The 19,675-nt window shown below is 41.0% G+C and overlaps 1 protein-coding gene across 1 annotated transcript in view; it reads right to left on the reverse strand.

Annotated features, from left to right (window-relative positions):
* Ap3b1 (adaptor related protein complex 3 subunit beta 1) overlaps positions 1-19,675 on the reverse strand; it is a 213,997-nt gene that overhangs the window by 120,486 nt on the left and 73,836 nt on the right. The window contains exons 8-11 of the mRNA XM_059276349.1: positions 6,685-6,837; positions 2,882-2,979; positions 785-839; positions 624-695 (exon numbers count right to left, since the gene is read on the reverse strand). Coding sequence (XP_059132332.1) covers positions 624-695; positions 785-839; positions 2,882-2,979; positions 6,685-6,837 — 378 coding nt within the window. The remainder of the gene's footprint in view (positions 1-623; positions 696-784; positions 840-2,881; positions 2,980-6,684; positions 6,838-19,675) is intronic.

Consider the following 19,675-nt stretch of genomic DNA (forward strand, 5'->3'; position numbering starts at 1 on the left):
CTCCCACAGAATCAGCCCCATCTTTTTGTTTAGTATAGGACTTAAATCTCCATCGTCTGTTTAAAGCACAAAGTACTAAATTTATTTATGTATATACCTGTCTCTTTCAGCATGTTAAGTTATCTGAGATATAGGCAACTAACACATCTGAAAGTAACAAAATAACCAGCACATAATAATACAGGCAAAGTATGAAGGACAATTTTCAAATATGTTAAAAAAAAAAAAAAGACTATAATTTACAGAGCTGGGGAAATAGCTCAGTTGGCAAAATGCAAACACAAGGACTTGAAATGATCCTTATCCACATACAAAGTGTTGGACACGTGGCATGCAATTCTTAGAGCTGGGGACAGAGGCAGGACTCCTGGCTTTCACTTGACAGCCTTCCTTGTCTAGTTGGGGAGTTCCAGGCCACTGAGAGAATTTGTCTCAAAAAAACAAACAAAAAAAACCCGGCACCTGAGGAACACCACCCAAGGTTGTTCTCTGGCTTCTGCATGCACGCACACCTGAACACACACATGCACACACAAAAGACCATATTTTACAGATGCCAGAAGCTACTGCAATATCTCTTCAAAGTACACAGCTGGTAGAGAACCTGTACGAAACATACGGACCTTCAGAGTCTTGATCATAGTTGGATCAGTGGACCTGACATAGAAACTCTTCAGGTAAGGTTCAAACATACCCTAGGTCAACAAAAAGAAATACGTAAGTGCATTTGCCATAGCAGTATGCTTGTTTGCTTCTTTGAATCAAATGCTCACAATATACATACCTTTCTCTGAATTGACATGGTTGCAATATTCTGTAAGACAATATACTGCACCTCCCTAGAAGTTAAAAGAAATTTCAGTAGGTATAGCCAATGAAACATCTTTGAAAAAATAATACACTGAAGATAATCTATAAGAAAACTCAGTGTGAACAAAATTCTTAAATACAATATTCTAAGTTTTTAATAAATATAAGGCATTTATATCTTCTTTCCAATGCATTTTTTCCTCTGGAATACAAAGAAGTTATGTGTGGTAGGTATATCATGAGATAGAGTTAGAACTAATTTTTGTAATACTGCACCTCTAAATGACAAGGCCAATACTGCTGCTTTGCACACTTGAAGGAAAGGTGATCACAGTGCTAACTCAAATCCTTACCAGAGGCTCCACAGTGTCAAAACGAAGGCCTATTATGCTATCCCTAAGTCCTAATATTTACCAAAGGTACAAAATCTGGTATTAAATTCACATTAATCTGGTAAGGACCTTATATCAAAGAACCATTCCAGATCATACTAGTACCATTTGGACTATCCAATGAAAAGAAACATTGCTGAGTTGGTAACAAAAAATGGGTAGAGATCAAGTGAAGGAGAGCAGCACTGAATGAAACCGCTTCTGATTTGTTTCTCAGACAGCGTCGATGAGCAAGGGCTGGGACTGTGGACCCCTAGGAGTGAGGGACAGATCAGCACACACCTTCCCATCCCGGTTCGTGCAGGTGTGCTCTAAAGGAAAGAAAACAATTCAATCGAACAGCTAGCACTGTGAAATGTCTAGGGCACACTGACCAACAGAAAAATGGATGACGTTTTTAAACATAAAAAGCCTAATGCTAACTTTAAAACTCTAATGAAAGAACTCATGACAACTCTTTTTAAGTTTTTGTTTGTTTGTTTGAGATTGCTGATCTGAACTCCTGAATTATACGAAGGGAAGTTTTAAAAGGTGGCATGTTCTAGCTATCATACAGGAAACGAAAGAGCCCAGGGCTTATTAAAGGAGTAATTATTTTCTAGTAGCTACCTTGGGGGTTAAGGAGAGGATTTGCAAACAGCAGGGCTTGCTGTGCAGACATGAAGACGGTTCAAATCCCCAGCCCTGAGGCTGAGAGGGACGCCTGGGAGCCGTAACTCCAAGGCCGTGACGGGAGGGGAGGCAGCAGGCCCCCCAGAGCTTGCAGCCACCAGCCTACCAGTTAATAAGAGACCTGTGTCAGGGAATCTGGCATAAAGTCAGAGCAGAATAGCAGACATCCTCCTCTGGTCTCCATATGCCCCAGGAACACACGTGCACACAAATCACACACACATACAGCCCTACTAACACACATGCATATACCATCGCTCATACATTCACACACACACACACACACACACACACACACACACACACACAAAATCAAAACAACAAAAATACATAGTTCTTTTTAAAACTGAAGAAACTAGTGATTGAACATTCCAATTTTATGTGAAGCAGGGCTCTGCCACAGGCAACATGACATGGTCTCTGTATTAGTCTAAGAGAATGGTTCTTAACCTATGGGTCGTGACCCCGCTGAGGGCCAAACAACCCTTTCAGAGGGTCACCTAAGACCATTGGAAAACACGGATATTTACACTGTGATTCACAACAATAACAAAATTACTGTTATGAAGTAGTAACAAAAATAATTTTATGGTTGGGAGTCACCACATGAGGAAGAACTGTACTAAAGGATTGAGCGTTAGGAAGGTTGGGAACCACTGCTCTGAGGTCAGATTCAACACACTGAGCAAAGCTAGCTGAGAACACTTCAGTAGAGGTTTCAGTGATTTCAGAATAACTAAAACTTCAAAACAGCAAGATTGCCATCCCCAACAAAGTAAAATGCACGCTCTATGTCGCAACATAATTAATCTCTCTGGACTTGAAGCTAAAAACTTCCATTTTTTTTCATTAAGATGATATCATTTTATAATAACCCATTAAGTATGAGACCTTATTTATGAAGTAGTCAACTATATATCCCAGGCTCAGAAGACGGACTGCATTTGCTCCAACACTGCATCTGAGAGAACACAAAAGAAAAGAGCACACAGAAAACCATGACCTACCTATTGCTACGCAGCAAGCGCACGAGGGATTTAGAAATAACGCCAGCCTCTGACTTGGGTGAAATGTGCCAGTAGAGCTGAGCAACAGCCATAACCACCTGCAAGAAGAGACGCAAGAGCACAGTGAGCAGCTAAGTGACAGTGTCAGGATGCACCCTCACACCGCGCTTGTCTCCACTGAACACCTTCAGAATTCCTGTGAAGTGAAATCCAATGTCCAAGCCTTTGTGGAGTGGAAGTCACTTTCCCCAAAGTACTTCCTGTCTTCAAAAAGTACCTGTATTTGAGAGCAGAATACTAGCTGATGTCATTAAGGATGTGAGCCGTGTCAGACAGGACCATTTTGAGTAGAAGGGGCCCCAAATTTGGTATGTGTCCTTACAAGAACCCGAAAAAAGGCAATGTCCAAGATGAAAGCAGAGAAGTGAGCGACTCATATGTAAGCCTAGAAATGCAAAGATCACCACAACCGCCTTCAGGTGAGGAAAGAGACGATGTCTCCCTCAGATCCTGAGAGAGAGGGGTTCAGCCTATTTACACCTGACTTCAGGCTCCGGGCTGTCTGGAATGTAATAAACCCCTGTCCTTTTCTTCCACCTAGATTGTGGCAATCTGTACAGCAGAGACAGGAAACTAACACATCCTGGGAAAAGCAAATGACATAAATGAACTAACTGCCCATGGTGACAATAGCATTGGGGGAAACCAAAAACAAAAAGCCCTGCATGCTGTCCACCTGAGCGCTGCTGCTGCTGCCCAGTCTAAAGAGAGGCGAGCCCGACTTCTAAACCATGCCAGACTCTGGGGGGTGGGGGCATAGCAGCAACAAGTTGTCTGAAATAAAGGGAAGTGATTCAAAATGTAATAACAAGATATTTGCAGCACTCTGACTTCTTAAGAGCGCCACTTTAAAGCTGGTCTCACAGCAGTCCAGAGCCATGGTAAGGGGAACAGACTGTTCTTGAAACAAATCAGTACCATGTTTCTCTCACATGCCTCTACATTCAGATTCAAGAAGTGACTCCTCACCACTGAAGTACCTGATTAGCATGTGGACTGTTGAGACATCGACGAATGGTTCAGAAGACAAATAAACACTAAGTTAGTTCTGCTCCGTCCCCCAAGTTCAGAACAGTACAGGGCAAGAGTTTTAGCCATGTCTAGACGGCACTCCACACACTAAGGTGCTTGGGCTAAAGACATTCTTTATAAACAAAAATCATCTTTAAAAAAAAAAAGTTATGGGGTCCTGAATATACTGTTCTTTGTAATATTAAAAAAAAAATAGTAAGTTGGCTTTATGGCTTTCAGATAGAACCTGGGAATTCTAGAATAATAATATTTCATTTCCTCACTTGCATTGATAAAGTACAAGACACCCAAACCCATATACAAGAAGGAAAACTGTATTTTCTATGTGTTAAGACACAGCTTTCACTTGGTATGACATCTTTTGAATATATTAGTCAAGTTGATCCCAAATCCGAAAGAACTAAATGACCTACCTCCCTTTGGCCTCATTATCTATAAAAAACAACAGCTTAAGGTTTCCTTAACACCACATCTGAAACCTGAAGGCCAATTTGTAAAAAGCCACTAGGGGAACTCTCACCACCCCAAAATCCAGACTGGCTAGAAGAACCCAGTCAACAGGCCTTCTCCAGGGCACAACACTTGCTCCTAACCAAAGCATCCCATACTGCGCGCTCTTCTTAACCCTGACCCATCAAGCTTTCTGAAAACATTCCCAAAATTCCCTTTCAAACTTCAGAACAAGTGTGTGTTCCTTTGTTTTGTTGTTGTTGTTTTTTGAGACAGGGTTTCTCTGTGTAGCCTTGGCTGTCCTGGAACTTTCTATGTAAACCAGCCTGGCCTTGAACTCACAGAGTGCTGGGGTTAAAGGAATGCACCACCACCACCCAGCTATGTTTCTTTGTTTTGAGACAGGGTCTCCCTATGTAGTCTCAGCTGGCCTGAAACTCCCTATGGAGTCCACTCTGGCTTCTAACTCACAGAGATCCACCTGCCTCTACCTCCTAAGTGCTGGGACTGAAGATAGAAGCAACTACCCTCGCAAAAATAAGACTGTTGTCTTTTAATCTTTGTAATTCTTCAAAAGTCAGGCTTCATTTAAATTTGTACAAAGCAAGGTAACACAATATACTCAGAACCGTGGCAGCCTATTTGGTGCACTAGCAAAGAAGCAGGGACCCCAAATAAGCACAGAAACAACCAAGTACCCTAGGACTCAATATCTGGCATTGTCAGCAAGCATCTGAATCTGAGAACCGACTCCCAAGACAAACTGAAGCTAACCGTGAGTTAGTAATGCCTTAGACAGTGAGTGGCAGCTCCTAAGAAGACCAGGCACACTAAACCACAAGCACGTATGAACAGTATCAAGGAATTCATGTTTTTCTATGACTGGGCTTTTGAATAATGACTTGGAATCACATTATTAGTAGTAACATAAAAACTTCTGCTAACTGCTAAGTACACAAACTTCTAAAGGCTAAATTCTCAACAAGTGCAGAAAAGAAAGGAGTCAGTGTAGTTCCTTATATTTGAAGAAAATAATTCATTATCTTCTTAATTAAAACAAATTTGGGTATATGTTTAACTTCAACCTGTCTAGCCTTTAACTGTAACAGCCAACAGAAAACACAGGGTAAAAAGCAATGAATTCAATCATACTTAAAGGCAGCGGTCATGGTCTGGAGCAACGGCTCAGTGGTTAGGAGCATTTATTGGTCTTACAGGGGATGGTGGCTCACTATCATCTACAACTCCAGTTCCTGGGGATTTGACAACCTCTTCTCAACTCTGTGGGTGTACAGGCATGCATGTGGTGCACATCATATAAACAGAAAACACACACATAAAATTAAACAACTAAATCTTAAAAAAAAAAAAACCCAGATGAACATTCTGCAAATAATTCTAAAAACTCTATAAAATATAACTTTTTTGGTTAGCATTAATACATACATACCAGCATTTGTAAATCAGCATTTGTGAATATATCTATTTATACAGATGAAAAAGATCTGAATAAATGCACTAAGGCATAAAGCTGATTCTTGAATGAGGAGACCAAGATACTATAATGTATTACCTGGTTGTCATGGCCTACATTTCTTAATATGTATTTGTCTAAAGTTTATGGTCATTTAAAACAAAATATATCAAACAAATAAGCAAAAGTCTGTGAGACTCAAAGATGATTTTTAATTACTAACAATTCCAATTAAGCTTATTACCATGGGGCATTTTACCCCAGTGCTGGAGGCCTCAGACATAGAAGACATGCACCCCATCACCAAGCTACATTCCTAGCCAATGTTATGATATGATATAGTCTCTTAAGAACTTCATCAGGCAGATTTAACATTAGGGAAAATCATCCTATCTGCTATTCTCAGCTATGACAAGAAACCTGACAGACACACCTACATCCTTACATAAGGCCTAATACAAATCAATCAATTCCCAAACAAAGTGAGTTTGTGTCTTTAAACAAGCCAGTTAACACAACCAGAAAAAAGCAGATGAGTCCATTGGACTATCAAGCTAGGCATGCTCATCAAACCCTGATTTTGCATGTCTAGAAACAAAGAAAGCTAAAAAACATTTAGAATACAGATTTAGGTCTCTAAAGCTTTATGTTATATCTCACATGTTCCCAGCTACCCATAACATGTGTCTGCTGTAAGAACAGTCACATGCTCAGTACTGACTGCACATACTTTCAATTGTTTGGTTTTTTGAATCTGTAAAACAGTTCTTTCCTAGTCTCAACATACCGCTGCATTCCTGCTCTGAAGCAAAGGCTTTGTGTTTCTAATTAAGAGTCTATGGTCTGGATCCATAATATATGGCCTCTTCTTGTCACTCTTTTCCTTCTCTTCATCATCAGATTCATAGAAATTCTTCTCGTTGTCTTCTAGACCATCATCCTGTGAAAAAAATAATTCAACCCCAAGATTAGGTGAGACTTTGAACAGCCAAGACATTACACCGCCAAAGAAACTTTTCCTGTGAAAACATCTACAGTAAGAGGCTGGAGAGATGGCTCAGTCCACAAAGTGCCTGTCTTGTAAGCAGAAGGGCCATCTCCAGTACCCAGAGAAGAAGCTGGACATGATGGCACGCACTTGTAATCCCAGCACTAGAGAGACACAGTCATCCACGGGGCTCACTAGAAAGCCAGACGTGGAAGACGTTCTCCTAACGAATGTGACTGAAGGTTGACATCTTTGCACATACACAAATAAAATTTTAAAACAACAATAATAATAATTTACTGCAGAATTCTACTATTGAGGCAATTTAAAACATTGTACAATCAACATGGAAAGGTTGATTTTTTCTCATTATGATAAATAATACTGCTATTAATTCATAGCCAATCTCCACAGAAATTCTGACAGTTGCTCAAAGAGAAGAAATGATGACTAGATTTTAATAAGACATATAATAAGAATAACTGAGGCCAGGCAGTGGTGGCTCATGCCTTTAATCCCAGCACTCGGGAGGCAGAGGCAGGCGGATCTCTGTGAGTTCGAGGCCAGCCTGGGCTACCAAGTGAGTCCCAGGAAAGGCACAAAGCTACACAGAGAAACCCTGTCTCGAAAAAAACAAAAAAAAACAAAAAAAAACAAAAAAAAAAGAATAACTGAAAGCTAGGAGCTACTTGCACAAGTTAAAGTCATTCCAACTAGATCAAGAGTAAGAAAAGGGAGGAGAGCTGTGAACTGATAAGAGGTTTGACTGCTAAGAACTGGTCAGCAAGGTCTTTAGTAAGTCGAGAGAAAGGCTCAAGGCTTCTGTTTGCCAGCAGACACTTGGTCCCACACACAGACAAGCATACACATACACAGTAATATGCATATACTTTCAAGTACAATTTTGAAGTCACATTTTTTTTGCCAAGAAATATGTATTACCTCCCTCATCACCAGTTTGTTTTTACATTTCTGTTTTAGTTATCTGAGTTCCAAAAATATAGTGCAGAAGATTCCAGAAATAAAAAAAATTCTCAAGTTTTGAATTAAGAAGTATTGTCAGTAGCAATGTGTGCTTCATGCTTTCTGTGGTTTCACACGTGCACTGTTGGGGAGTGGAGGTAGGGGTGGGGGTGGAGGCAGTTGTCAATCTCGGAACAAATCCCTGGTAGGTAAGGTGAGGCTCCTTAATAACAAGGGTACATGGGATAGAGGGATGAATCACATCCCAGGTTGGAACAGAAGTAAACAACATGGAACTTGAATCCCAAACTTTAACAATCAATAATTTGACTGAACGTAAATAAATATATCAATTAAAAGACCAGTCCAGCAGAGTAGATTAAAACACATAACCCAACTGTATGCTGCCTACAAGAAACGCACTCCACACTAAAGGCACAGGTGAACTGAAACTCTAAGAGGCTAGAAAACAAATGTAACAGTGTCAGACAAGAGGGGCAGCTGTAACTGTATCGCCCTCACACAGTCACTTTGGAGCAAGCAAACTGCTACAGGAAGACACTATACATCTTAAGTTATCTCTAGGGAGCCCAAGCTGGCCTTATAATCCTCCTGGCTCAGCCTCCTAATTGTTCCAGATGTAACATTCTTGAAATTATAGAAATGGAGAAAAACTAATGGTTACAGAGTTTTGGGACTGGGGCAGTTGATATACTAAGCACTATAAACATTACCAGGTAACGGAATTTCTGAAACTCCTGATTATCTCATTATCCTGATCATACTATTAACTTACCGTTTTGCAAATAGTTACTGTTGATGAAACTAGGTGAAGGGACATCAAATCTCTTGAAATTCTTTTCTTTTTTAAGATGTATTTTTATTTTATGCATATTGGTGTTCTGTGTTCATGTATGTCTGTGAAGGGGCCAGATTCCCTGGAATTGGAGCTACACACAGCTGTAAGCTGCCATGTGGGTGCTGGGAATTGAACCCAGGTTCTCTGGAAGATCAGCCAGTGCTCTTAACCGCTGAGCCATCTCTCCAGCCCCCTAAATTAATTCTTACAAATTGCATGTAAGTTTCAATTCTTAAAATAAAAATTTAAATAATTAAAATTAAGGGGATAAAAGCACTAACTCACTTAAAAGTGATTTCTATATGTTACACTGCAACAATAAATGAAATCCTCAGAAAAGCTAACATTACTTAATAAAATATTTTTCACTTGCAAGAGCTTCCACAAGTACTTGACAAGAAGACATAGTCTTTAATTTTGCACAAATATCATTAGTAAAACATTTTTTTCAAAGTAAGTTTTAGGGTTTATAACAACAGCAGCTCAAGGGTTGTTAAATCTAAAAAAAAAAAAATATAGAAATTATCTAAACATGGGACTAGAGAGATGGACCCAAGGTTAGGAGTGTTTATTCCAGTTCAGTTCCCTACACTGAAGGCAGGCGATGCACAACCACCTGCAACTCCAGCTCCAGGATATCTAATGCCTTTTTCTGACCACATGAGCATCTGCACACATGTATACATACCCACACATGGACACACATACATAAATAAAAATAAATCTTTAAAGAATGAAAGAAAGGAAGAAGGAACCGAGAGAGGTTGGAGCTGAAGCTCAGTTGGTGGAGGGCTTGCCTAGCATGTGGGTTGGATCCCACCACCACATAAACTGGATCTGCTGGTGTGCCACTGGAATCCCAGCACTCGGGAGGTAGAGGCAGGAGGACTCAAGTCACCCTCACCCACCTACTCAATGAGTTTGAGGTCAGACTGGGTTACCTGAAAACTCTGTCTGAAAAGACAAACAAGCAACAGAAATAACGCACTGAACCAGAGAAAATTCACCCAACTTCTACTCATTGAAAACAAAAGTTTTTCAAAATAATATAATATCCATCTTCAAAACTAAGCTAGAAATTATCTAGGTACTATGGTACAAGCATCTAATGTTCTCTGAGGAACACAGGATTGAAAGTTCCAGGCAAGCTTGGGTCTACATAGGGAGACTAGACCTAAGGCAAAATTAATTGATTAATTAGTTAATTAATCAATTACATTTAAACTAGAACTTATTAGCTTCACTTAAACTGCTCTCTTGGGGTATTTACAGAGGACTACAGTGAGAGAGACACATTCTCATCGCAAGGTCAGGGCTGGCTGCTCCTCTGCTGAGCTCCAGGCCAAGTGACTCCAGCACATGCATCAGGAAACCAGGAAATGCTATGTAAATATTCAAGGGTGAAGCATTCAATTACTACAGTTCAATTATTACGGCTGGACTATAAGCACTGGCTAAAAACCTTCAATCAAAATTAATCAAACATGTTTAGACTCTACCTGAAAATAATACATAATAAAAAAGCCTTTTTAAACTTTATCTACCAAACACAAAACTGCAGCTAGCAATAAAATCCTAAAATGCTCATAAATGCTGCTTTTAATAAGCAATTATTTGTTCTGTTTCTTCATTATTAATTAATATTTTTATTAGAGTTTGATTACATCATTTTAATGGAGAACGTATTTTTAATACAATTTTTAGTCAAAAAAAAAAAAACCTGTTTAGGATTGTGGTAGTAACTTTAGTCAAAAGATTTCAAGGGAGTAATTTTCTTTCATTACTATTTTCCCACACAAGAGTCAAAGATGTTATATAGTTATGTAAAATTTTTCTAGAAATTCTTATTATATTAATTCTTACAATTTCCTAACATAGATGGGAGAACTTGAAATAACATTTATATGTGGCCCAGAGAAGCCAAAAAGTTAAATATCTCTACTTTAAAATTTTAATAAGGGACAATGAGATTAAAACATGCTGCCTGTAGATAAAACATCTGCCACCAACTCTTTATTAAAGACATAGTCACTCCAAAAACTCTATTGTAGGTTTTTACAAAATTTCATTTGGTTCTTTCTTTTCTCTTCCTTTCTTCTTTTGGAGACAGAGACATCCTACGTGTCTCAGACTGACCAAACCCGGCAGTCCTGCTTCGGGTCCCGGAGAGCTGGGATTACAATGTGGACCACCATGCCTAGTTCTCAGAACATTTGCATCTGGTTCCATGTATTTGTACCAACTACTTACTGCTGTCTGCTGCATCCAAATGGTGGAAGAGAGGACCAGAGAAATGAAAAGGTCAATGTCATGAAGCTCATTATGTGAACACAAGGAGGCAGGAACCAATAACCAGTAACAGGCTCAAATTTGAATAGACTGTGGATGTGTTTTCTGAGATTTTTAATTAGAGACAGTGGCTCCAACAAAATGGATGCCAAATACACCCGGCCGGCATGGTGGACAAGGACACGTCCAGTGTCAGCGCTGGTGCATTATCAACCTCTCTACACACAGCCAGCATGGCTGACAAGGAAAGGTCCAGTGTCAGCGCTGGGGCATCATCAACCTCTCTACACCCGGCCAGCATGGTGGACAAGCACACGTCCAGTGTCAGCGCTGGGGCATTATCAACCTCTCTACACATGGCCAGCATGGTGGACAAGGACAGGTCCAGCATGGCGTACAAGGACAGGGCCAGCATGGTGGACAAGGACAGGTCAATGTCAGCGCCGGTGCATTTTCGACCTCACAGTGTTATCACTATTGTGAACTTGAAGGAGATGTGCATTATAAAACTTCCATGGAGAGTAAGTTCATTAGTGAAGCTGACCCATGTGGTCAGTCTCCAGTACAATTTCAACACTGAGAGGATGCCCACCTACAACCCAAGAAGCAGAGACTCCCGTGTCCAGAACTGTGGAGAAGAATTGCTTCTTGTGTACAGCACCCAGTATAGAGTGCACCTGCTAGAGTAGCCTGCATTCAACAGACCATAAAATAAATACAGTTCATATGCTCAAGGAATGAAAGGGTAAAACAATTTTCATAGAAACATCAGATTTAATGTTTATGTCATTTTTATATAAAGGGCAATAATTTTGGCAATTACAGAGTTAATTAAATTTGTCAATCTTTTAAAAAAATTCAATTTGACTGACTATACTTTGTGACAGCATTGACCCATCAAATAGGGGAAGATTCCTGCTGTCTTAAAGATAATAAATAACATACTTAACTGAGTAAGTAGAGGTTCAAAGTTGTTATACTTTTGACACCACTGAATAGTTGAAAGATAGTTGTTCTTTGTTAAAAGTTATGTGAGTGGAATGAATCTTACTTTTTCCATATCCAGGAACAGAAAAGCTATTTAAACAAGCAAGAGAAACAAGCTATATTAAGAAAGATAAGTGGTCTGTCTGCTTAAGAGTAAAAGCAAATGAGTTTGAAAGACCTCGAAATGAACTTCATGAAAAGGAATTGTCAAATGTTCTACTTAGGATATTATCATTTTCATAAACATAAAAAATAAACCAATTCTAACATACCTCCACTCATACTGAAAGGCACCCTGTCATAAATGTTCTGATTTTAGTAGAACTCCTTGATTTCCAGAGCTTCCTCTACAGGATGGAGTACAGTCCTGATCTGAAGAGTGCAATCAGGCAGCTCCAATGTATGCATGCATCTGTTTATTACTAAGCAGAAAGGCTTCTCCCACACACCCCAGATAGCTGTGATGGAAGCCTTTCAATATTATCCCACACATGAAACCCTTGTCAGAGTACACTGTGCACATCATTGCAGTCACATTCCTATTTTAGTTTCAGTCTAGAGATGAGAGGTGTAACAAAAGAAAAAAAAAAGAAACAAAGTTATACATTTCGATGTCAGGGGCAGGGGAAGAGAAACAAGTTTAGAGGAGCTTGCACCAAAGACATTCAGCACACATTCATGCCGGCAACACCAGCACTGGAGGAAAAGACAACACATCTCCAGGGCTCACGGCCGCATGTCCCGCCTGTCCGGTCACAACAGCACACTTCAGGTTCTGGGACAGCCCTGCCTTTACAAAGGTACAGTGGGGCTGTAGGGACGGCCCAGATGTTAAGACTACAAACTGCTCTTCAAGAGGAGCCAGGTTTGCTTCCTAGCACCCAAGTGGCAGTTCACAACTGCCTGTAGCTCTGTTTCCAAGAGATCCAATCCCCTCTTCTGGCCTCTGAAGGCACTGCACAAGCACGGTACACATGTACATACACACACACACACACACACACACACACACACACACACGAAACACTCATACACATGAAGTAAAAATAAATTTTTATAATGTGGTAGTTTGAAAGAACATGCCCCCCAAAGGGAGAGACACTATTAGGCCTTGTTGGAGGAAGAGTCACTATGGGAGTGAGCTTTGAGGTCTCCTATGCTAAAGCTATGCTAAATGTCATAGTTCACTTCCTATTGCCTACGGATCAAGGTGTAGAACTCTCAGCTCCTTCTCCAGCATCATGTCTGCCTGCATGCAGCCATGTCCTATCATGATGATAATGTACTGAACCTCTGAAACTATAACCATATTAAATGCTTTCCTTTATATGCATTGTCATGGCCATGGTGTTTCTTCACAGCAGTAGAAACCCTAAGACATATAAGTAAAGTGAAAAGGTAACTGAGGAAAAATAAACATTCTAACATCAAACTCCTGCCTTGACATGCACCCCATGGGAGAGTATACTTGCACACACATGTGTACACATGCAAAAATGTTTAAAAGATTCAAGTAATATACACGTTTCTATTGAGAGAGTTTGGCTTTCTATTGAGTTGTTGTTTGAATGAGATTGGCCCCCACAACCTCATATATTTAAATGTTTGATCCTTACTCAGTTGAATTGTCCTGGGAAGGATTAGGAGGTGTGGCCTTCTTAGAGGACACAAGTCACTGGGGGTGAGCCTTCAGGTTTCATAAGCCCACACCATTCAGTGTGCTCTCTCTGCCTCATGCCTGTGGATCAGATGGAAGCTCTCAGCTACTGTTCCAGCGCCATGTCTGCCTGCTGCCATGCTCCCCAGCATGATGGTCAGGGACTCACCCTCTGAAACTGTAAGCAAGGCCCCAAAGAAATGCTTTGTTTTTTAAGTTGCCTTTGTTCTTGTCACAGCCACAGAAAAGTAACTAAGACTGGGGGGGGGGGGGCAGCACACAGGAAACGAGAGGGAGAGGGTAGGAAACTCTCAGACACAGACACAGAGAAATTTGGTTTAAATCTTCTCATTTCATTTGAAAGTGGGTAACAACTTGGATTAAGGAAAGCTTTGTGGTTTCTAGAAAGTACTGTAACAACCCTGAGTAGATGTAATAGCATGACAGAGAATCGCACAGCAACCTGCGAGTGCTGTGGAGTACACAGGACCAAAAAACTCCACAAGCCAAGGAACTGGGAGCTGGGTGATGCACTAAGGCCTAAGCAAGTCCCCCTCCCCTTTCCCTTCGTCTCTGTCTGTCTGTCTCTCTCTCTGTCTGTCTATCTGTCTCTCTCTCTGTCTCTCTCTCTCTCACACAATCCCCTCCAGGGACCAAGCAGAAATCAGAGGAGAAAAGAATATAAGAGTCAGAGAATGAGAAGGAATGATATGAAATGTTGTCTTCCGTGATATATAGTGGTAGGTACCTGCAAAAGATCACCAACATTGCATCATGGAGATGCTGCCATGGGTCCCCACACCCTCAGAGGAAATAAAGACAGTTATGGGTACTGGGGGTCAGGTGGGGACAGTCAAATTCCTTGATGGGGTAGCCTCTGGTAATCGGCCTTCATTCTTAAATAACCTAATACCCATGCACATGCAGCAGACCTAATTAAATGCAGTAAGACACACAAGAAAACACATGAAAGTACATGCAGCTATGTACTATGGGGAAAAGAATGGGTTCAATGGAGGGAGGGGGAATAAGGTGAAGGGAAATATGACCAAAGTACATTATTGCTGTTCATTTTAACTCTTTTGGGGGGCCCGCTTCCAAATAAATCCACACACAAAGGCAAAGTCTTAATTATGAATGCCTGGCCTTGGATTGGCTTAGTTTCTTGCCAGTTCTCCTTAAACTGTCCTATGTTTGCTTCTGGGCTTTTCCCATTCTCTTACTTCTGCAAATCTTACTCTTACTCCATGGCTTGCTGTGTAGCTGGGCAGCTGGCCCGTGGGTCCTCCTCCTTCTCTGGTCCTTCCTCTTCTCTCTCTCCTCCCAGATTTCTCTTTCTATATATTCTCTCTGCCTTCCAGCCCCGCCTATCCTTTCTCCTACCTTGCTATTGGCCATTCAACTCTTTATTAGACCATCAGGTGTTTTACACAGGCACAGTAAAACAGCTTCACAGAGTTAAACAAATGCAACGTAAACAAAAGTAACACACCTTAACATAATATTCAGCTACATATTGTATGTGTATGAAATTGTGAAAATCATTTTTTAAGTAAAGATGGCCAACAAGCACATGAAAAGATGGTCTATACTTTATGGCATTAAGGAAATTAAAAAAAGATGTGACCTGTCGGAATGGACTTGGTGGGAAGGACGGACTAATGTGCAGAGCCCGGAGGATTCTTCCTGCAGTGTAACTACTGCACATGATAAACATGATAATGCATTTCGGTCAGGATATACCAGAAACCCACCGGCTTTAGCTGATAATCATGTTAACATAGGTTCCCCGCCTTAAAGATACAGATACATGTGTGAGAGCTAAGGGCGTAAAGAAAATCCCATCACTTTCAACTCATTTGACTGTAAACCAGTGACTACTCATTTTTAAAACCTATGTTTTAAAAATGAAAACAAAACCAGTGAGTTAGAATACCTTAACTGTAGAATGTGAAAATAGGTTCTCTCTACTCAACCATACCAAAGCTAATGCTAATGAAAACAACAAAAATCAATATAGCTTCACTTTGCTCCAGAATACTCACTTCAGAAGACATACACATATTACACTGAATGTTTCTTGAAGGCAAAACCACAAATACTGTGTTAGTGTGCAGGTGTACGTGGGAGAGGCACAGTCAATGTGCCCTAATGCACTGTAGTAAGGAAACCATGATGTGGGAAAGCAGACTTACATGGTAATATGTTCTTTCTACAAGCCCTGTACCTGGAGCTCCAAACACAAGCGCTCACAGACACCAAGGAGAATCTTTGATGGCAGACAGACATACATTTCATCTGAGTTTGGTAAGAAAAAAATACAAACTACCATCTCATTGTCAGTTTCTAAGCAACAGAGGGAAAATCTGTAATAGCTGAAAATACAACATTTTATGTCTAAAATTTGATGACAAGAAAATATTTCTGAAAAATGTACTTCCCTACCATGTGAACAATGACACTGGGCCGTGTGGAAAGAAAAGGTAACGTGGGCCGCAAGCCTCTCGAACAGTAGTAGAGTGCTGGCAGAAATGTACCCTGTAGTCCTCAGAACGCAGGTGTCTGGAGGTGAAGCACAGACTCAGCACCTCTCACGGGCAGAAAACAAAGACGCCCAGGACGTGAACGGTCCTGTCTCCCAGGTTCAAAGCAAGGGCTGGACTGAACTCAGGACAACTCTTCTTGGTCCTATCTTCTCTCCCCTTCACTGCTTTGGCACCTGTGACCACCAGCCTTTTGAATTCCACAACAACCTGAGGGGCTGTAATAATATATTTAAGACTTACACCCAAATCACACAATCCTTGCAGCCTGCTGGAGGTTTAGAACCTTAAGGCTGACACCTGACCCCTGCAGGGAAGCACCCATGACAGTCCCACGTCATCTGAGACACTGCATTGGTCAATCCCAGCTACTGTCTCAAATCACCATACAGTGGGAGCCATTTGGGTCCTGGAGAAGGCCTTCTTCCTGGTTAGCAGACAGCCACCTCACATAATGTAAACACAAGGAAGCAATCTCTTGCACAGCTGCTTATAAGGACACTAAGTCCCTCTAAAGCAATGGTTCTCAACCTGAGTCACAACTCCTTCAGGGGCCAAACGACCCTTTCACAGAGGTCACCTTCAGATATCCTGTATATCAGATATTTACATTATGATTCATAACAGTAGCAAAACCACAGTTATGAAGTAGCAATGACATAATTTTATGTTTGGGGGTCACCACAACATGAGGAGCTGCATTAAAGGGTCACAGCATTAGGAAAGTCGCTAATTAGGAAGGAACCATGCTCTAAAGGTACCCTCATGGCTTCACCTAAACCTAATTACCTACCAAAGGCTCTTTCCAAAAACTACTACACAGAGGGTTAAAGTGGTCAATGTGGATTCTGGAAGGCACAAACAGTCCATTACATTCTTGTAGTGACCAGTACTGATGGCACACCTCTCTGACATTAGATTAGATACCTCTAACAAAAGCAGAGACGGTAAGTGATTAGCAGGACCCTAACTACTCAGATAAATCAGCTATTTATTCACTACAGAAAACACACAGGCAAGGATGAGTATAGTAGGAACACCTTTATAATTTTTTTCTAAAGAAAAAGTGAAATTTCATCCCCCAAAATTCAGTATGCAGCATAGGGTATGCACACGGGTGTGAGACGCCCAGCACCCCTCCCATGAGAAAACTGCTGTGCTGTTCACTGTGCATGTTTTACACCACAGCCCAGTGAATGCTCTACCACACAGGTGGAAGTGTGGGTTTGAGGACCATTGAACACCGAATCTCCCCAATACATCACAATTATGGAAACACCTGTGCACACTAACTTTGTGGCAAGCCACTCTGAAAATTCAGTGTTCAATTGCCTACAGCACTTCTCATTTCTATGTTTAGCTGTATGTTCAGCTCTAGTATATAAGAAACATATTTTCAGAATGCATCCATTTCCAAACTTTGTTCCTAAGAAATGGGATGGAAAACCTGCATATAGCATTTTTCAAATTTCCCCGAAATAAAATATGCACATGGCCATGCTGGTCAGGGCAAAGAAGTCCCAAAGCTTGAGGAATAAAGGTTGTGATTATCCTAGCTCCACTGACGGGAACAGGAAAGCTCCACCTGGCTGAAGCAAATGTATTAAGAACAGAACTCGCCCAATTACAAAGCAGGAAGCACAGGAAACCCACCCTAATCAGAGTAATAATGACTTCTCACATCTTCTTCACTCTCTCCTCATCCTAACCCGGGACAGAGTCCACTGCAGACAGGGAAGCGAATTTGCACAGGACTGAAACTGATCGATTTAATGTTTCTTTAGAGCGTTAAAGGGATTAAAGCAAAGCTGTTACAATATATTTAGAAATTCTAGAACGAGAGAGAGAAATCAGCAAAGCTCCCCCGCCCCTTGAGATAGGGTCTCACCATGTAGTCCTGGAAGACCTGGAACTTATTTTGTACAACAGGCTGGCTTTAAACTCCCAGAGATCCATCTGCCTGCCCCCGTCTTCCAAGTGCTGGGACTAAAGGCTAAGCCATCATGCCTGGCTCTGAGGCTTCCTTTTCTTAATCACCAAGAATTTCAATACTTACAACAGAACAAGATGCATATGTCCATATACTTGTGTTCTAAATTAAGAGTAAGGAACCAGGGCTCTGGAAAACTCACATTTCAATTATTCAGAAAGACAGGGAAAAATGAAATTTTAAAACTCTATATAAACAGGTTAAATTTTATTAAGGGATTATTTAATCTCCATTAATTCTCAAATATGCTACATCTAAACTAAGGACGCACTAGAATCACTAGGAAAAAACTGTATAAGCGTGTTGTCTCAAAGATAATACAAGGACTGGGGCTGGAGAGATAGCTCAGTGGTTAAGGGCACTCAGTGATCTTCCAGGACTGGGAAAGATTCCCAGCACTCACAGGGGCTCACAACAGCCTGTAATTTCAGTTTCAGGGGATCTGACTCTCTCTTCCATGACATGCAGGCACCAGGCACACACATGGTACATAGACATACATGCTGGCACAACACCCAAACACAGAAAAGGGAACAAATAAATTAATAATAATAAAAGATAGTGTGGCTTTAGCTGTGTGTTCTGGTGTGTAGCTGTAATCCCAGCACTCAGGAAGCTGAGACAGGAAGAGTCCAAGTTCAACGACAGTCTGGGCTACAAAGACCCTCATCTCAAAACAGACAGACAAACAGAAAAGAGCAGAAGAGAGAAAGGAGAGGAGAACGCCTTAGAAGGAAAGGAGAGCCGGGATGCCTCTGGAGAAGAAATGAGAGGTCACACACAACAGAAGCCAGCAATCCCACACCTAGAGAAAGGAAACCAAGTGAGCAGACAAGACCTGAGGCCCTGGGGGCCACAGGCAAAGGTGACAGCTAGTGTTCACAAGACCCAGGATCCAGGCATCAGCAAGCCAACTTTTTGACTACCAGAGAGAGAATGGCTACGAGTGTATAAAGGTGTTTGTGGCACTAACACACACCCAATTATTAAAACTCGACTGTGTGACTTTTTGGTGAATCTGTATATCACAAAAGCAAAGAAACTATAATACTCAATGACAAAGATACACATAATAAGTGCTTAGGGACACTGTGACCTACTGTCCACATTTATTTTACATGTGTCAAGAAACTCAGATGAACAGATATGTCCATACCACAATGTTCAGATGAACAGATATGTCCACACCACAATGTACTGGTTTCTCCATTTGAGGGGTTAATTCTGCCAGGCACAGCCTTCCTGGTTGACAGTTTTTCTTCCTCCAACATTTTACATCTGTTGCTTCAAAAGCTGTGAGTAATGGCACACACTTTAATCCCAGCACTTTTAAGTCAGAGACAAGTAGATCTTTATGAGTCTGAGGCCAGCCTGGGCTACATAGAGTTCCAGGACAGCCAGGGATACACAGCAAGACCCTGCCTCAAAAACAAAACAAAACAAACAAACAAAACCACCACCTTCTAGAACCTGTGGTTTCTGATATGAAGGCAACTCATACT

The sequence above is a fragment of the Peromyscus eremicus genome, chromosome 11, assembly GCF_949786415.1.
Source record: "Peromyscus eremicus chromosome 11, PerEre_H2_v1, whole genome shotgun sequence".
Lineage (NCBI taxonomy): Eukaryota > Metazoa > Chordata > Mammalia > Rodentia > Cricetidae > Peromyscus > Peromyscus eremicus.